The sequence below is a fragment of the Xiphias gladius genome, chromosome 8 (assembly GCF_016859285.1).
Source record: "Xiphias gladius isolate SHS-SW01 ecotype Sanya breed wild chromosome 8, ASM1685928v1, whole genome shotgun sequence".
NCBI lineage: Eukaryota > Metazoa > Chordata > Actinopteri > Istiophoriformes > Xiphiidae > Xiphias > Xiphias gladius.
In genome coordinates this window covers 19,586,701-19,599,314 of record NC_053407.1, presented here as the reverse complement: position 1 = coordinate 19,599,314, position 12,614 = coordinate 19,586,701, and the positions used below count along the sequence as shown (strand labels likewise).

General features: G+C 43.0%; 1 protein-coding gene across 1 annotated transcript; it reads left to right on the top strand.

Annotated features, from left to right (window-relative positions):
• The first annotated feature begins 1,351 nt into the window (after window positions 1–1,351).
• Window positions 1,352–12,186, top strand: myo5c (myosin VC). Its single transcript, XM_040133663.1, has 40 exons — window positions 1,352–1,469; window positions 1,840–1,950; window positions 2,060–2,231; window positions 2,336–2,480; window positions 2,560–2,716; window positions 2,867–3,010; window positions 3,091–3,172; window positions 3,347–3,454; window positions 3,542–3,648; window positions 3,756–4,021; window positions 4,121–4,202; window positions 4,296–4,436; window positions 4,562–4,684; window positions 4,824–4,907; window positions 5,059–5,190; window positions 5,318–5,415; window positions 5,533–5,619; window positions 5,727–5,838; window positions 5,941–6,152; window positions 6,253–6,418; window positions 6,525–6,671; window positions 6,752–6,916; window positions 7,027–7,120; window positions 7,194–7,257; window positions 7,390–7,664; window positions 7,778–7,841; window positions 7,933–8,013; window positions 8,140–8,320; window positions 8,436–8,529; window positions 8,631–8,694; window positions 8,779–8,947; window positions 9,055–9,139; window positions 9,220–9,318; window positions 9,509–9,663; window positions 9,979–10,068; window positions 10,178–10,328; window positions 10,427–10,712; window positions 10,792–10,966; window positions 11,046–11,126; window positions 11,212–12,186. Exons 1-40 carry the CDS (start codon window positions 1,437–1,439, stop codon window positions 11,362–11,364), a joined length of 5,235 nt encoding a protein of 1,744 aa, XP_039989597.1. The 5' UTR covers window positions 1,352–1,436; the 3' UTR covers window positions 11,365–12,186.
• The last annotated feature ends 428 nt before the right edge of the window (window positions 12,187–12,614 follow it).

Sequence of the window (12,614 nt, the reverse complement as noted above, 5' to 3'; positions counted from 1 at the left end):
CTCAAGCTTGGTGTTTTTCTTCCAAAGTGGGGTCTGCAAACCGCCATGGAGATACACTCCATGAAACACATATAAGCAAATAGCAGTCTGTATCTCTAATCCTCATCGAGTTGGGAGCAGAGCTGCAGACTTGAGACTCGGCTTGGACTTGATCCTAAAGACTTGAAAACGACTTTGTCAATATGAAAGCCCTTGACATGGAAAAGTTTGTAAGTTAGTAATCTCTGAATTCATTCAGATTTAGAAATGTACCTGTATCAGACTGATGTGACAAACTCTTGCCTTTCAGTCTGTGTAATATCTGGAGTTCACATACAACCCTATGCTGTTAGAACATCTTGTCTTTTATTTTTTCACGTTCATCATTGCTCTGTATTTTGACATGCTTAACACATGAAAAGGCCTAAAAGGCATTAATGATTAACCTCATGTCTTAGCCTCTCAGGTGTGCACACATGTGTTAATGTGCTTCCTCGTAAAAAGCCCTTTCTCCAAAACTTTTCAGTTTTGCAAGTCCACCGATCGCGTGGGTCAAGTTGGTGAGAGGTGGTAAGGCAGTGGCTGAAATGCGTTCACACATGGTGAGCTGGCTGAGATCTGCATCCGGTTTCTTTTGTTGTCAGTATCCTTGATCAAACGACCACACCCACTCCGTCGGGCCGATGTCACAAGACGGGAGGGCGGAGACACCCAGTCAGAAGTCCGCAGCAGGTGAGCGACAGGCCATCCAGGAAGCCAACGAGACAAGCCTGCAATATGAGTGATGGGGCTTTCAGAATAAAAGCTTCAGGTTCGTCACTTTTAGATATAGAGACCTTTCACAGTTCTGTTTACCAACCTTTTGGCATGTGACCCCTTAACAAGAAGCATTGTCTACTTGACCCCACATCACAGGCGTATAGCAGAAATATAAATGTTCCTATTTCATCTCCTTTGTCTTATTTGCGAGACCCCCTTTTTAGATGCCCAAAAATTTATCTGGGTTCCCCATGCCGTGCTGATCAGTGTTAATAATGGTAACAATAAATAATGATCTGTATCTCAATATAGGTGAAGCCTCAGAGTCAAGTAAGAGGGGCATTAGTTAGACCAGCAAACATCAATCAAGTTAAAGTAAATAAATTCGAAGCACAAGCTAACTGGAGATATGGATGAAATAATGGGCAAACACACGAACCTAATAAGATTTAAGGAGCATTATATGTAGTGAAGATTAAAAGAATAAGTGTTTTTCAAAGATAGATTTTGAATTAATTCAGTGAGTATTATTTTGAAAATTACGGCCGGAAAGGGGATTGTGAATGTTTTGTAACTTGACTGGTGATTCTGGCATAGTTGTGAGGGGCCGGGAGGAAATTCGTCGGTAACCTGAATAATACAGTGATACAACAGGTGTTGAATAAATACAGCGAAAGGACAGGTTACAGTAGTAATGCATGAACATGGCTCTGTTGGAACTGTACACCGAGGTAAGAGAAGGGCTCCCTGCCTTTATTGCAGTGGGGATAATGTTTCCATACTTACTGAGACATATGGAAACTTTGTCAGTGTCTAGGCAAGTTGCTGGGATGTAGAGGAGGCTGTGCCCAAAGGAATTTCAAGTCTAAATGCTCAACTTTTTACTTTTATTACACTTCTTAAATGTAAATCTTTATAATTTTGTGACATAGATTAGGATACAAACCATTTTAACTTGGCAAATAAGGTCCTCATAGTTTATTTAGTTAATGTTTACATAGGCGATTCCTTACATTTATAGTGTTAAATACTGTTTTAATCAATTCTTCAGAAAGTATTGATTGTTTATTAAGCTGTTACCCCTGAAATCTTCTCCCTCAGTACAACAGAGTGTGGATTCCAGATGCAGAACATGTGTGGAAATCAGCCGAGATTAAGAGAGATTTTCGTTTTGGAGATAGTGTTCTTGAATTGCTTCTTGAAGACGGCACAGTAAGTGAAATGTGACTAGCAAAGCCATCACATGCAACTGTAGTGGGTTTATGATGGTTGAGTAAAAATAGCTGACATGACTCTTTTACATAACTTGTCGCTGTGAAAGGAGCACCACTACCCTGTTGACCCATCCAAACCACAGCTCCCTCCTCTTCGCAACCCAGACATCTTGGTTGGGGAGAATGACCTCACTGCTCTCAGCTACCTCCACGAACCTGCCGTTCTGCACAATCTTAAAGTGCGCTTTGTGGAGTCCAGAATCATCTATACCTACTGTGGTACAGCCGCAAACCGTTTTTAACTACTAAACTATATCCCAGCACTGAGGTGTAGGCTGCCAGCAGTGCTTTTGGCCCAACATGTGTTGTTTCCTCATTTTCAGGTATTATACTGGTGGCTGTAAATCCTTACAAACAGCTCCCTATCTATGGAGATGCAATCATTCATGCCTACTCAGGCCAGAACATGGGAGACATGGACCCTCATATATTCGCAGTGGCAGAAGAGGCCTACAAACAGATGGCCAGGTAAATAAAACCATATAGTCACATAAAGTAGAATATAAAGTGTATTTTTAACAGTGCATTGCACCTTTTTCTTTCTCAGAAACCACAACAACCAGTCTATTATCGTCAGCGGTGAATCTGGAGCCGGTAAAACAGTGTCTGCTCGATATGCTATGAGGTACTTTGCTGTTGTAAGCAAATCTGGCAGCAAGACTCGAGTTGAAGACAAAGTCCTGGCATCCAATCCAATAACAGAGGTATGGGTTCACTGGACCAGGAGCCCAGCTCACGAGGCAACGCTAGACCCCCAGGCTTCCATTTTTTTTATGAACCCACTGTTTAATTAAGTTAACTAATATCTCTCTGATGATCGGAAATGAGATCTAAAGGGCTTGGTTTTGTCTCAGGCGATAGGAAATGCAAAGACCAACAGGAATGACAACAGCAGCCGATTCGGGAAGTACACAGAGATCAGCTTTGACAGGAGGTACCGGATCATCGGAGCGAACATGAGGACCTACCTCTTAGAAAAATCCAGAGTAGTTTTTCAGGTAGAGTATGAGATGAGGTTGTTGCCAAGTGTTACTTTTCTTATGTATGATCCATAATGATGATTTTCTGTTTTATTCAGGCGGACAACGAGCGGAATTATCACATTTTCTACCAGATGTGTTCCTGTGCTCACCTGCCAGACTTCAAGAACCTAAGACTGTGTGAGTGTCAGTACGCAGGGTTTATACGGCATATGTGAGATGGAGCTTTTACTGCTTTATTGCTGTTGTGTTTAATCTGATTCACTTAGAACAGATGTCTAAGTCTCACAGTTGTACATGCATTTATTGAGGGATTATTTTTATTGTATTTATTGTTATTCCCTTTACCTGCAGTGAGTGCGGATAACTTCCGGTATACCTGCATGGGTGGTGACATCACTATTGAAGGTGTAGATGACAAGAAAGACATGGAAGAGACTCAACGGACCTTCTCACTGCTGGGTAACAAGTGCCTCAGCTTTCGGGCTGTAACTTGCTTTTAATGTGACTTTTATGTTAGCCATTACGCTCCTCTCTCTGCATCTCCAGGGTTGAAGGGGGACTTTCAGTCAGATGTGTTCAAAGTTTTGGCCGCCATTCTGCATTTGGGGAATGTGGAGATCAGAAACTCAGGAGAGGACAAATCATCAGTGCCTGTAAGTCATTACTCCCCAAGCCTAAAAATGCTTTTTTTTTGCGGGCAAGGTCAGAACTTCAAACATTAACCAGGTTAAATACAAAACCTAATTTTTGTATCTTCCAGCCCAGTGACCCACACCTGGCAGTCTTCTGTGAGTTGCTGGGTGTGAGCGCAGAGGGGTTGGTGCGCTGGCTGTGCCATCGGAGGATCGTTCTGGTGGCTGAGACTGTGGTGAAGCCGGTGCCCAGGGAGCGGGCAGTGAATGCCCGAGATGCCCTGGCCAAGCAGGTCTACGCCCACCTTTTTGACTGTATTATTAACAGGATAAATACAGCACTACAGGTCCCAGGAAAGCAACACGCTTTTATAGGGGTTCTGGACATTTATGGGTAATGCGGATACAAGACACATTTTTCTTCAGCTTTTTGATATATCCAGGTGTCTTTTGCCGCCGTTGTTGACAAAAACTTGATGTCCTGTGTCCTCAGCTTCGAAACATTTGACATCAACAGCTTTGAACAGTTTTGCATCAACTATGCAAATGAAAAGCTTCAACAGCAGTTTAACTTGGTATGCGACGCCATCAACCAAAATCATTGCAAGGCACTGCACACACCTCTTTATCAGCTCAGAGGGTTATTCTGCTGTGTCGTTAATTTTCAGCACGTCTTCAAGCTGGAGCAAGAGGAGTACATGAAAGAGGACATCCCATGGACGCTGATAGATTTCTATGACAACCAGCCAGTCATTGACCTGATTGAAGCAAAGCTGGGGATCCTTGACTTGCTTGATGAGGAATGTTTGGTAAGATTGAACAGACATGATTTGGACTTCTACAGTTACATTTTTCAGTTCAGTATTTGTATTTACCCTTGACTGCGTTTTAATCATCTCTGTCCTTCCTATACACGTGTCCCTGTACTTTACAGTTCCCTCAGGGCACTGACCAAAGCTGGCTGCAAAAGCTGTACAACTACCTAGACGCCAATCCTCTGTTTGAGAAGCCCAGGTTATCAAATGAGGCTTTTGTGATACAACACTTTGCAGACAAGGTGGAGTCTGATGACCCATAAGGATCCATTACCTGCGTAACGGAGCACAAAAATCACCATAACTGTTATTAACAGTTAATGCTTTTGGCTTCCTAGCAGATGTCTTTTTTAAACAATGTCAGCCTATTTCCCCTAACAGGTGGAGTATCAATGCAGAGGTTTTCTTGAAAAGAACAGAGATGCTCTCTATGAGGAACTGCTGGACATTATGAGAGTCAGTAAGGTAATCCAAGGCCCTGTTTTATTTTGGCTTTTAATCTTACAATGCACCACTTTGGTCACAAAAACAAATCAGAGTTTCTGTATTATCAAGGATGTTCCATGCAGCATTGTGTTCTCATTAACACATTTGTCCTGGTTGCAACTGTTACCAGTTTCCTTTTCTGGCCAAATTTTTCCAAGAGGAAGACGAAAGCACTGTGACCAGTAAAGGCATCAAAGTGAGGCCCGCCAGGCCTGGGGTGAAACCAGCCAATAAACAGCTGAGAACATCCGTGGGAGATAAGGTGAGAATATTTACTCTGTCACTGGTCACAGGAGATTATTGGAGCTCCAATCCTGTAATAGCAAGTGCGTATACAATACAGCTGGGTTTTTGTTTTGCATTTATTCTTTCTCTGTGGTCAAATGTAGTTTCACAGCTCCCTCTCCTTACTGATGGAAACACTGAACGCTACCACTCCCCACTATGTGCGCTGCATTAAGCCAAACGATGACAAAATCCCATTTGAGTGAGTACTAATGAAGCCGTGATTGACATGATCCACTCTGATTGAATGAATGATTCACAGAATCATTTGCATTTGTTTGTATCTTTGCTACAAGTGAGGGTTTGCTCGTATTTTAAGATATGACTCCAGGAGGGTAGTGCAGCAGCTGCGAGCCTGTGGAGTCCTTGAAACTATTCGTATCAGTGCACAGAGCTATCCGTCCAGGTGATTCTCTACTAAGTGATTCCGTATTAGCCAAATTACAATACTCACCTACCTTTCTGACTGAGTTGTAATGGCTAACATGCTTTTTTTTTTTTAATTTTTTGCAGGTGGACATACATTGAGTTTTACAGCCGATATAGTATCCTAATGTCACATCTGGAGGCGGACCTCAGTGATAAGAAACAGACCTGCAAGAATGTGCTGCAGAGGTTGATTCAGGTTAGCTGCCTCTTCAAATTCTGCCTTTAAATACAACGTTGTCAAGCATTATTGTGCGCTACATGTTTGTGTATCACTTTGACCCCACGGCTTGATCTCCAGGACCCAAACCAGTACAAGTTTGGTCGGACAAAGATCTTCTTTCGAGCTGGTCAGGTAGCTTATCTAGAGAAGCTGCGTCTGGACCGACTTCGAGGAGCCTGCGTAACCATCCAGAAACACGTCCGTGGGTGGAGCCAGCGGAGGAAGTACCTGCGCATGAGAGAGGCAGCCGTCGTCCTCCAACAGTACATCCGTGGAAAGAGGACAATTCGGTTAGAAGCATTCAGTAACGTGGTTGTTGTCCTGCATCCCCTGTTGTACCAACTAGGATCTTGACACATAGACCTACTTGTTTTCTTTGTAAACCTCCAGTAAAACAGTGAGTGCTGCCACACTGAAGCAGGGCTGGGCAGCAGTGGTGATCCAGAGACACTGGAGAGGTTACCGCATTAAACAGATCTATCAGTTAGTCCGTCTGGCCTCCGTCACCATACAGGCCTTCACACGAGGTTGGATGGCCCGTAAACGGTACAAGAAGGTCAGTAATTGATAATTAATTAATCATTTGTGTCATTTAGTATGCTGAAAATACAAAATGTCCTCACATGGGATTTATGCCATGCCATCTCTTGTTTACCCGTCAGATGATGGAAGAGCACAAAGCCCTGGTTCTCCAGAAGTATGCCAGAGCGTGGCTGGCTCGACGGCGATTTCAAACCATGCGTCGGCTGGTGCTTAATGTCCAGCTTTCGTACAGAGTGCAGCAGCTCAGAAAGAAGATTGAAGAGCAGGTAAAGATGCTTCCGAAGTTGTTTTAGCTGTGGCTTTGATGTAGAAGACAGACCATATATGAACCCCTGTAACCTTACAGAGTAAAGAGAACCGTGGGTTGGTAGAAAGACTGACCAGCTTGGCCAACACCCACTCTCAAACTGTGGACAGACTTCAGGGTGCGGAGGCACAGCTGGGAAAATCAACCAGCCAGAAGGCATTTTTGGAGGCAAGAGAGAAGAAAGTGAAAGAAGAGGCTGCGCTGGTCAGTCTTCAAAGTTAATGCCAAATATTTAACATAGTTGTTCATGTCTCTGCAGCTTTTTGTTGCTGATGAAGCAGACTTTATGAAACATATTTTTATTCTCGCTGTAGAGGATTGCACAGCTTCAAAAGGAGATAGATGCACTAACCCTTGAAAAGCAGAACTTGGAAAAAAAGTTTGAAGCTTCCATCAAAGAGGCGAAAGGTAATAGGAGTAAAGATCCCTTCTACTTGTAGTAATTTTTACCATATTTATGACTGGTTTTATGCTCTTGCAGAGAGCTTTGATCAAATAAAGAGGAATCTTCTGGACGAGAAAGAAAATGAAGCTAGGCTTAGAAAGTAAGTAATGAAAATGTGCAATCTACCTCCAGGACAGCTCTGAGGAAGTTTTTCCTTTTTTTTTTTTTTTCGGCTAAACCAAATTGTTGCGTGGTCAGTTGTTCAGATTGTCAATGAGAGTTTTCTTGGCAGGATTGCAGAGAACAACACTGACATCCAGAGACAGGACCACGAGAAGGAGGTGGACGCTCTGAAAGAAGAGATCAAGAGATTGAAAGAGGAGAGTCTCAGTATTCACAGAAAGATAGAGGAGGGGGGCCAAGTGAATTCTGACCTGCAGGAACAAGTCATCCAGCTCACCAAGCACGTCAAGGTCATTCCTGAGCTACGCAGAGATCTGAACCAACTGCAGAATCAGAGAAATAACATGGACCGAAAGATGAAGCAACAGTCTGAACAAGCAAGAGGCACAGACGTTTCCATATTTAGTGAACCTTATCTAAAAAATATGACACAACCTCATGTTAGATACACAAATAAAAATTGTATTTGCTGATAATCCCTGGATATTTTTCTGCAGCTAAAATGAATGAGATTACGAGACAGCTTCTTGGTGGTGTTGTTGAAGAGGAAGTTCTTACAGGGTAAACCAATTATTTTAGGTTTTCCCTTTCCCTCCTGCAGTTCTTCTACATCTCATTTAGAAATGTAATCTCACACATTGTTTCTCTGAAGGCTTACTCTGGATGACTCTGATAAGATTTCTGAAGTTGAAGATTTGCTGGCAGCCTTTGAAGGCCTGCAGAAAGCTACCAGGTCTGTATTTGGGCTGTCAACCATAGCAGTCCTTCCACTTAATATCAGATGCATGAAGTGTTGTATTTGAGAGACAAACGTGCACACACGTGACCCTGTTAAACATAGTTCCACCTTTGATGGCAGAATACTGGAAAACCACCAGAGGGAACAGAAGGAAAGCTATGAGACTCAACTGGAGGGCTTGCAATTGAAAGTGGACCACCTTCAAAATGAGAACAGCAAGCTGCAAAACCTGTTCCAGGAGAAAAGTAATGTCAATGAGAATATTCGCCACGAAGTGTCCAGGCTCAGCAGCGAGAACTCCGTGCGTTGGTTGATGATTGATTGATTGATTGATTCCATATTGAATTTCTTACGAGGATCAATGAGGTGCAGTACATACAGTGATTGTTCTTTCCCTTATTTGATGTTATCCACAGGTTATACCAGAGCTGAAACTGCAGGTTTCAGAGCTGCAGAGACAAAAACAAGAATTGGAAGTCCACGTAGAGGAGCAGAACAGAGAGTTAGCAGGTAGATCAGAGTTTTTTTTTTTGTCCAAGAATTCCGAGGCATTTTTTCAAAATAGTATTTTACTTGTTCTTTTGTTTATTTTATTCCGTGTCATCTGAAAGAAAAAACTGAGGAGATCACCAACACTCTTCAAAAGAAGATCAAGGAAGAGAGCTCACTACGCAGGTAATTACTCAGATTGGAGTCTGTTTCTTGATTAAAGATGGGACCCGTCCTTTCTGAGTCCACGTGATTTTTGCTGCTTTTTAGGCACTTTGAGGAGAAAGCTGAAGAGCTGGAGGAGGTGAAGGGGGAGCTTCAAGGCCAAGTGGAGGAGCTGATAGAGGAGCATGATCACTTGAAGAGACAGCTGCTGATGGAGAGCGAGGCCAAGAGCAAACTGAGACAGGAGACTTCACGGTTAGCTGCTGAGAACATGGTATGTGTAGATGTTAAAGGTTAAGGGTTACCAGTACAAGTGTGTGAACGCATGATTGATCTTTGAGAGAGACAGTAACTACTTTTTTTTTTACGTTTTTCTTCCAGGACTTTGAAGAGCAGCTCGACCAGAAAGACAGATTAATAAAGAAATTCCAGAATCAAATAAAGAGCCTTGAGACATCACAGAAAGGTAGCGTTGCGGCTGGTAGGTGAGAATTATCAAATAAATCTAACTTCTCCAGCTTAATGACTTCGTTGTTTCTCACACAGCCAAGCAAACGTCTGCGCCTGCTATTCCTAAAGATTACCTCGGCATGTTGGAGTACAAGAGAGAGGACGAACCCCGGCTCATTGAAAACATCATTCTGGGTATTCTTCCTCTGTACTATTTCTATAAAATGCTCACATTCATCTCGTGAGTTTGTCTGCCTTTCTCCCAGTGCTGGCGTAGGCTGGATCCTCGGTGGGTTTGAGATGGAATAACCAGACATACATAATGATAAATGAAAGAATTATTGAGTGCATATCCTCCCTCAAACATGTCACAATCTGCCCACAGACCTGAAGCCCAAGGGTGTGGTGGTCAACATGATCCCGGGTCTGCCAGCGTACATCCTCTTCATGTGTGTCCGCCATGCCGACTACCTGAACGATGAAGCCAAACTCAAGTCACTTATGAATGCAATCATCAGTGCTGTCAAAAAGGTCATCACGGTGAGGTTGATTAGAAGTCGATTTCCCTTTATCTGCACTGTAGATCTGCTAAATGAAGATTAATTTTATAAAAAAGCTATTATTCATGAGCACATCTGAGATTGTGTAGTGATTTGGCAGCAGTGTAGTTTTCTCTTGTAATTAGATTTTGAGATATTTTTCATCTAAGAAGGATAAAAGGCAGGAAGAAAAGTAAGATTTACAATTTGCATAAATAAAATAAAATGTCACATCTCTAAAGAATTCGAATAAATATATAATTGAGTTGCTGAAAATAACTGAAAACAAAACACAACTGCCATGTTTGTGTTTCAGAGTCACCACAAAGACTTCGAGTTGCTCTCCTTCTGGCTCTCAAACGTGTATCAGCTGCTCAACTGTCTGAAGCAGTACAGCGGGGAGGAGGTATGGATTTCCTGTCTTTCACTCGGTTGCGCTGTTATGCTTTTTGCCGGTCATATACAGCGGCAGGCATATTTTGACATGCCGTTGTTTTTCTGCCTGTTCACTGAAGGAGTTCATGAAACAAACTACTCCCCGTCAGAAAAAGAACTGCTTGCAGAATTTTGATTTGTCAGAACACAGACAGATTCTCAGCGACCTGGCCATACACATCTACCATCAGTTCATCACCATCATGGAAAAGACCCTCACTCCTGCCATTGGTATTTTGCACAGTCCGACACTGTCACATGCAGATTTAGAAAGTAGTTAACCTTTATAAGCATCTTAAAATGTGCTTCTTTAATGCCTTGACCCACAGTACCCGGTGTGTTGGAGCACGAGAGTTTACAGGGGATTTCTAGCATGAAGCCGACGGGCTTCAGGAAGCGCTCCAACAGCGCCTACGAGGACTCCGAGACCTACACCATCTCCTCCGTCATTCAGCAGCTCAGCGTCTTCCACTCCACCATGACCCAGCATGGTATGGAGCAGGGCCTCATCAGACAGGCTGTCAAACAGCTGTTCTTCCTAGTGGGTGCGACCACCCTCAACAACATCATGCTCCGCAAAGATATGTGTTCCTGCAGGAAGGGAATGCAAATCAGGTGTGTGTGTGTTTGCTTTTGTGGCATTTGAATAAAAGACGGAATAAAGTTCAGTTTCATAGCGTCTCTGCTCATTTAGGTGTAACATCAGTTACTTGGAGGAGTGGCTGAAGGAGAAGGAACTTCAGAGCTCTAATGCTATGGATACTTTGAGGCCGTTGTCTCAGGCTGCCTGGCTACTGCAAGTCAGCAAGTCCACAGACGATGACGCCAAGGAGATCGCTGAAAAATGCACCGAACTCAACCCTGTTCAGGTACTTTATTCAGTGAGATATCGTTTATTCAAAACTCCAGCATCACAGTAAAGTAAAACAAAACTCTTTGCACCTGCAGATTGTCAAGATTTTGAATTCATATACACCCATTGATGATTTTGAGAAAAGGGTGAAATCATCATTTGTCCGCCAAGTTCAGGTGAGTTCTGCTGTGTTCATTTTCAAATTTTAATGCAATGAGCCTTACTTACACGTCAAAAAACATGCCCTGCTCTTGTTTGCAGTCGTTACTACAAGATCGTGAAGGGTTCACACATCTGATGCTGGACACAGATTATCGTTTCCAGGTCACGTTTCCTTTCTGCCCGTCCTCGCAGGCTCTGGAGCTGCTGCAGGTCCCGAGCAGTCTTCATCTGGGCTTTCTGACCAGGATCTGACACAGCCACCCTTTCACCTTTCACTCCACATGACTGATTCATAGTCTAGTTGCCTGTGGCTGCATGTTACTGTTTATATAAATATGTAATAAACTTTTAACTTTTAATGAACTATGTACACCACATATTTAAAATGTAGCACCATAGCTGGGATTTAAGAAAGATAGACTGAGGTCATGTCTCCCCAGAGCACCCCCTCTCCTCTGTCGGAAAAAATTGTTTTCACAGCTTATTCTTTCAAATATTTTTGTCAGTTTTATTAGAGCTGCAAGGAATAGTCGATTAACCAGGTGATCAAACGAAAATTTACTGGCAATTATTTTTGATAACTGATTGATTGTTTCAGTCATTTTCTCTGTTTGACATGGTAGTAAATTGAATGTCTTTGGGTCTTTGGGGTCCTGGTATTGGTCAGACAAAACAAGACATTTGACGGAGGACACCAGTTTGGACTGGAGGGTCCATTTTTCGCCATTTTTTTCACGAAGCAATTAATGGATTAATCAAGAAAATAATGGGCCGTTAAATCCATCATGGAAACAATCGTTGCAGCCCTAAATTTTATTACCCAACATCAAGCCTTTTTTACACTGCTGTGAATAAAACTCAGGTGGGGGAACGGTGAATCATTTATGTTTTTTAATTTGTTGCCTGAAAAGTAGTCAAATCTATATATATTTTGAGTCTAAAAAATGCTGCGATGAGACAATGAAATGCCCACTATATGTATTTTTTTCAAGTGTATAATGTAAAATATTCACCAGGTTGCTAAAAACCCTTGAATGGGGACACGACCTCACTGCCCTCATGTGTATCTACGGCCCTGGTAAAATGTGAAAGTGTAATCAATAAAGCTCTCTCACAACAGAGGACTGGATAAATAATGTATAATATATTTCCTGTAGCAGATATTTAACGTGAAAAAAAAAAAAAACAACGTGCTTGCTAATTGACAGGATCCACCGAAAATAAACCGTTTTACATGCCGGAGTGCCAGGTGCCGTATCTGTCGGCTACATCTTGACAGGACAGTCGGAGGGACAGTGTGCAAATGCGATGCATTATGTTTCGCCGCGGAGCCATGAGGCTGCTGAGGATGCAGCCCGTGTGGTGCGGCGGCAGCATCACCAGGATACGGGACCCTCCTCCCTCCTGGAGGCTGGCGGAGCATCTCCCCCCCCCCCCCCTCTGACGTCATGACAGCGGCATCAGCTGTTAGCCCCGCTTCGAGCCGTTCCGCCGCCGATCGC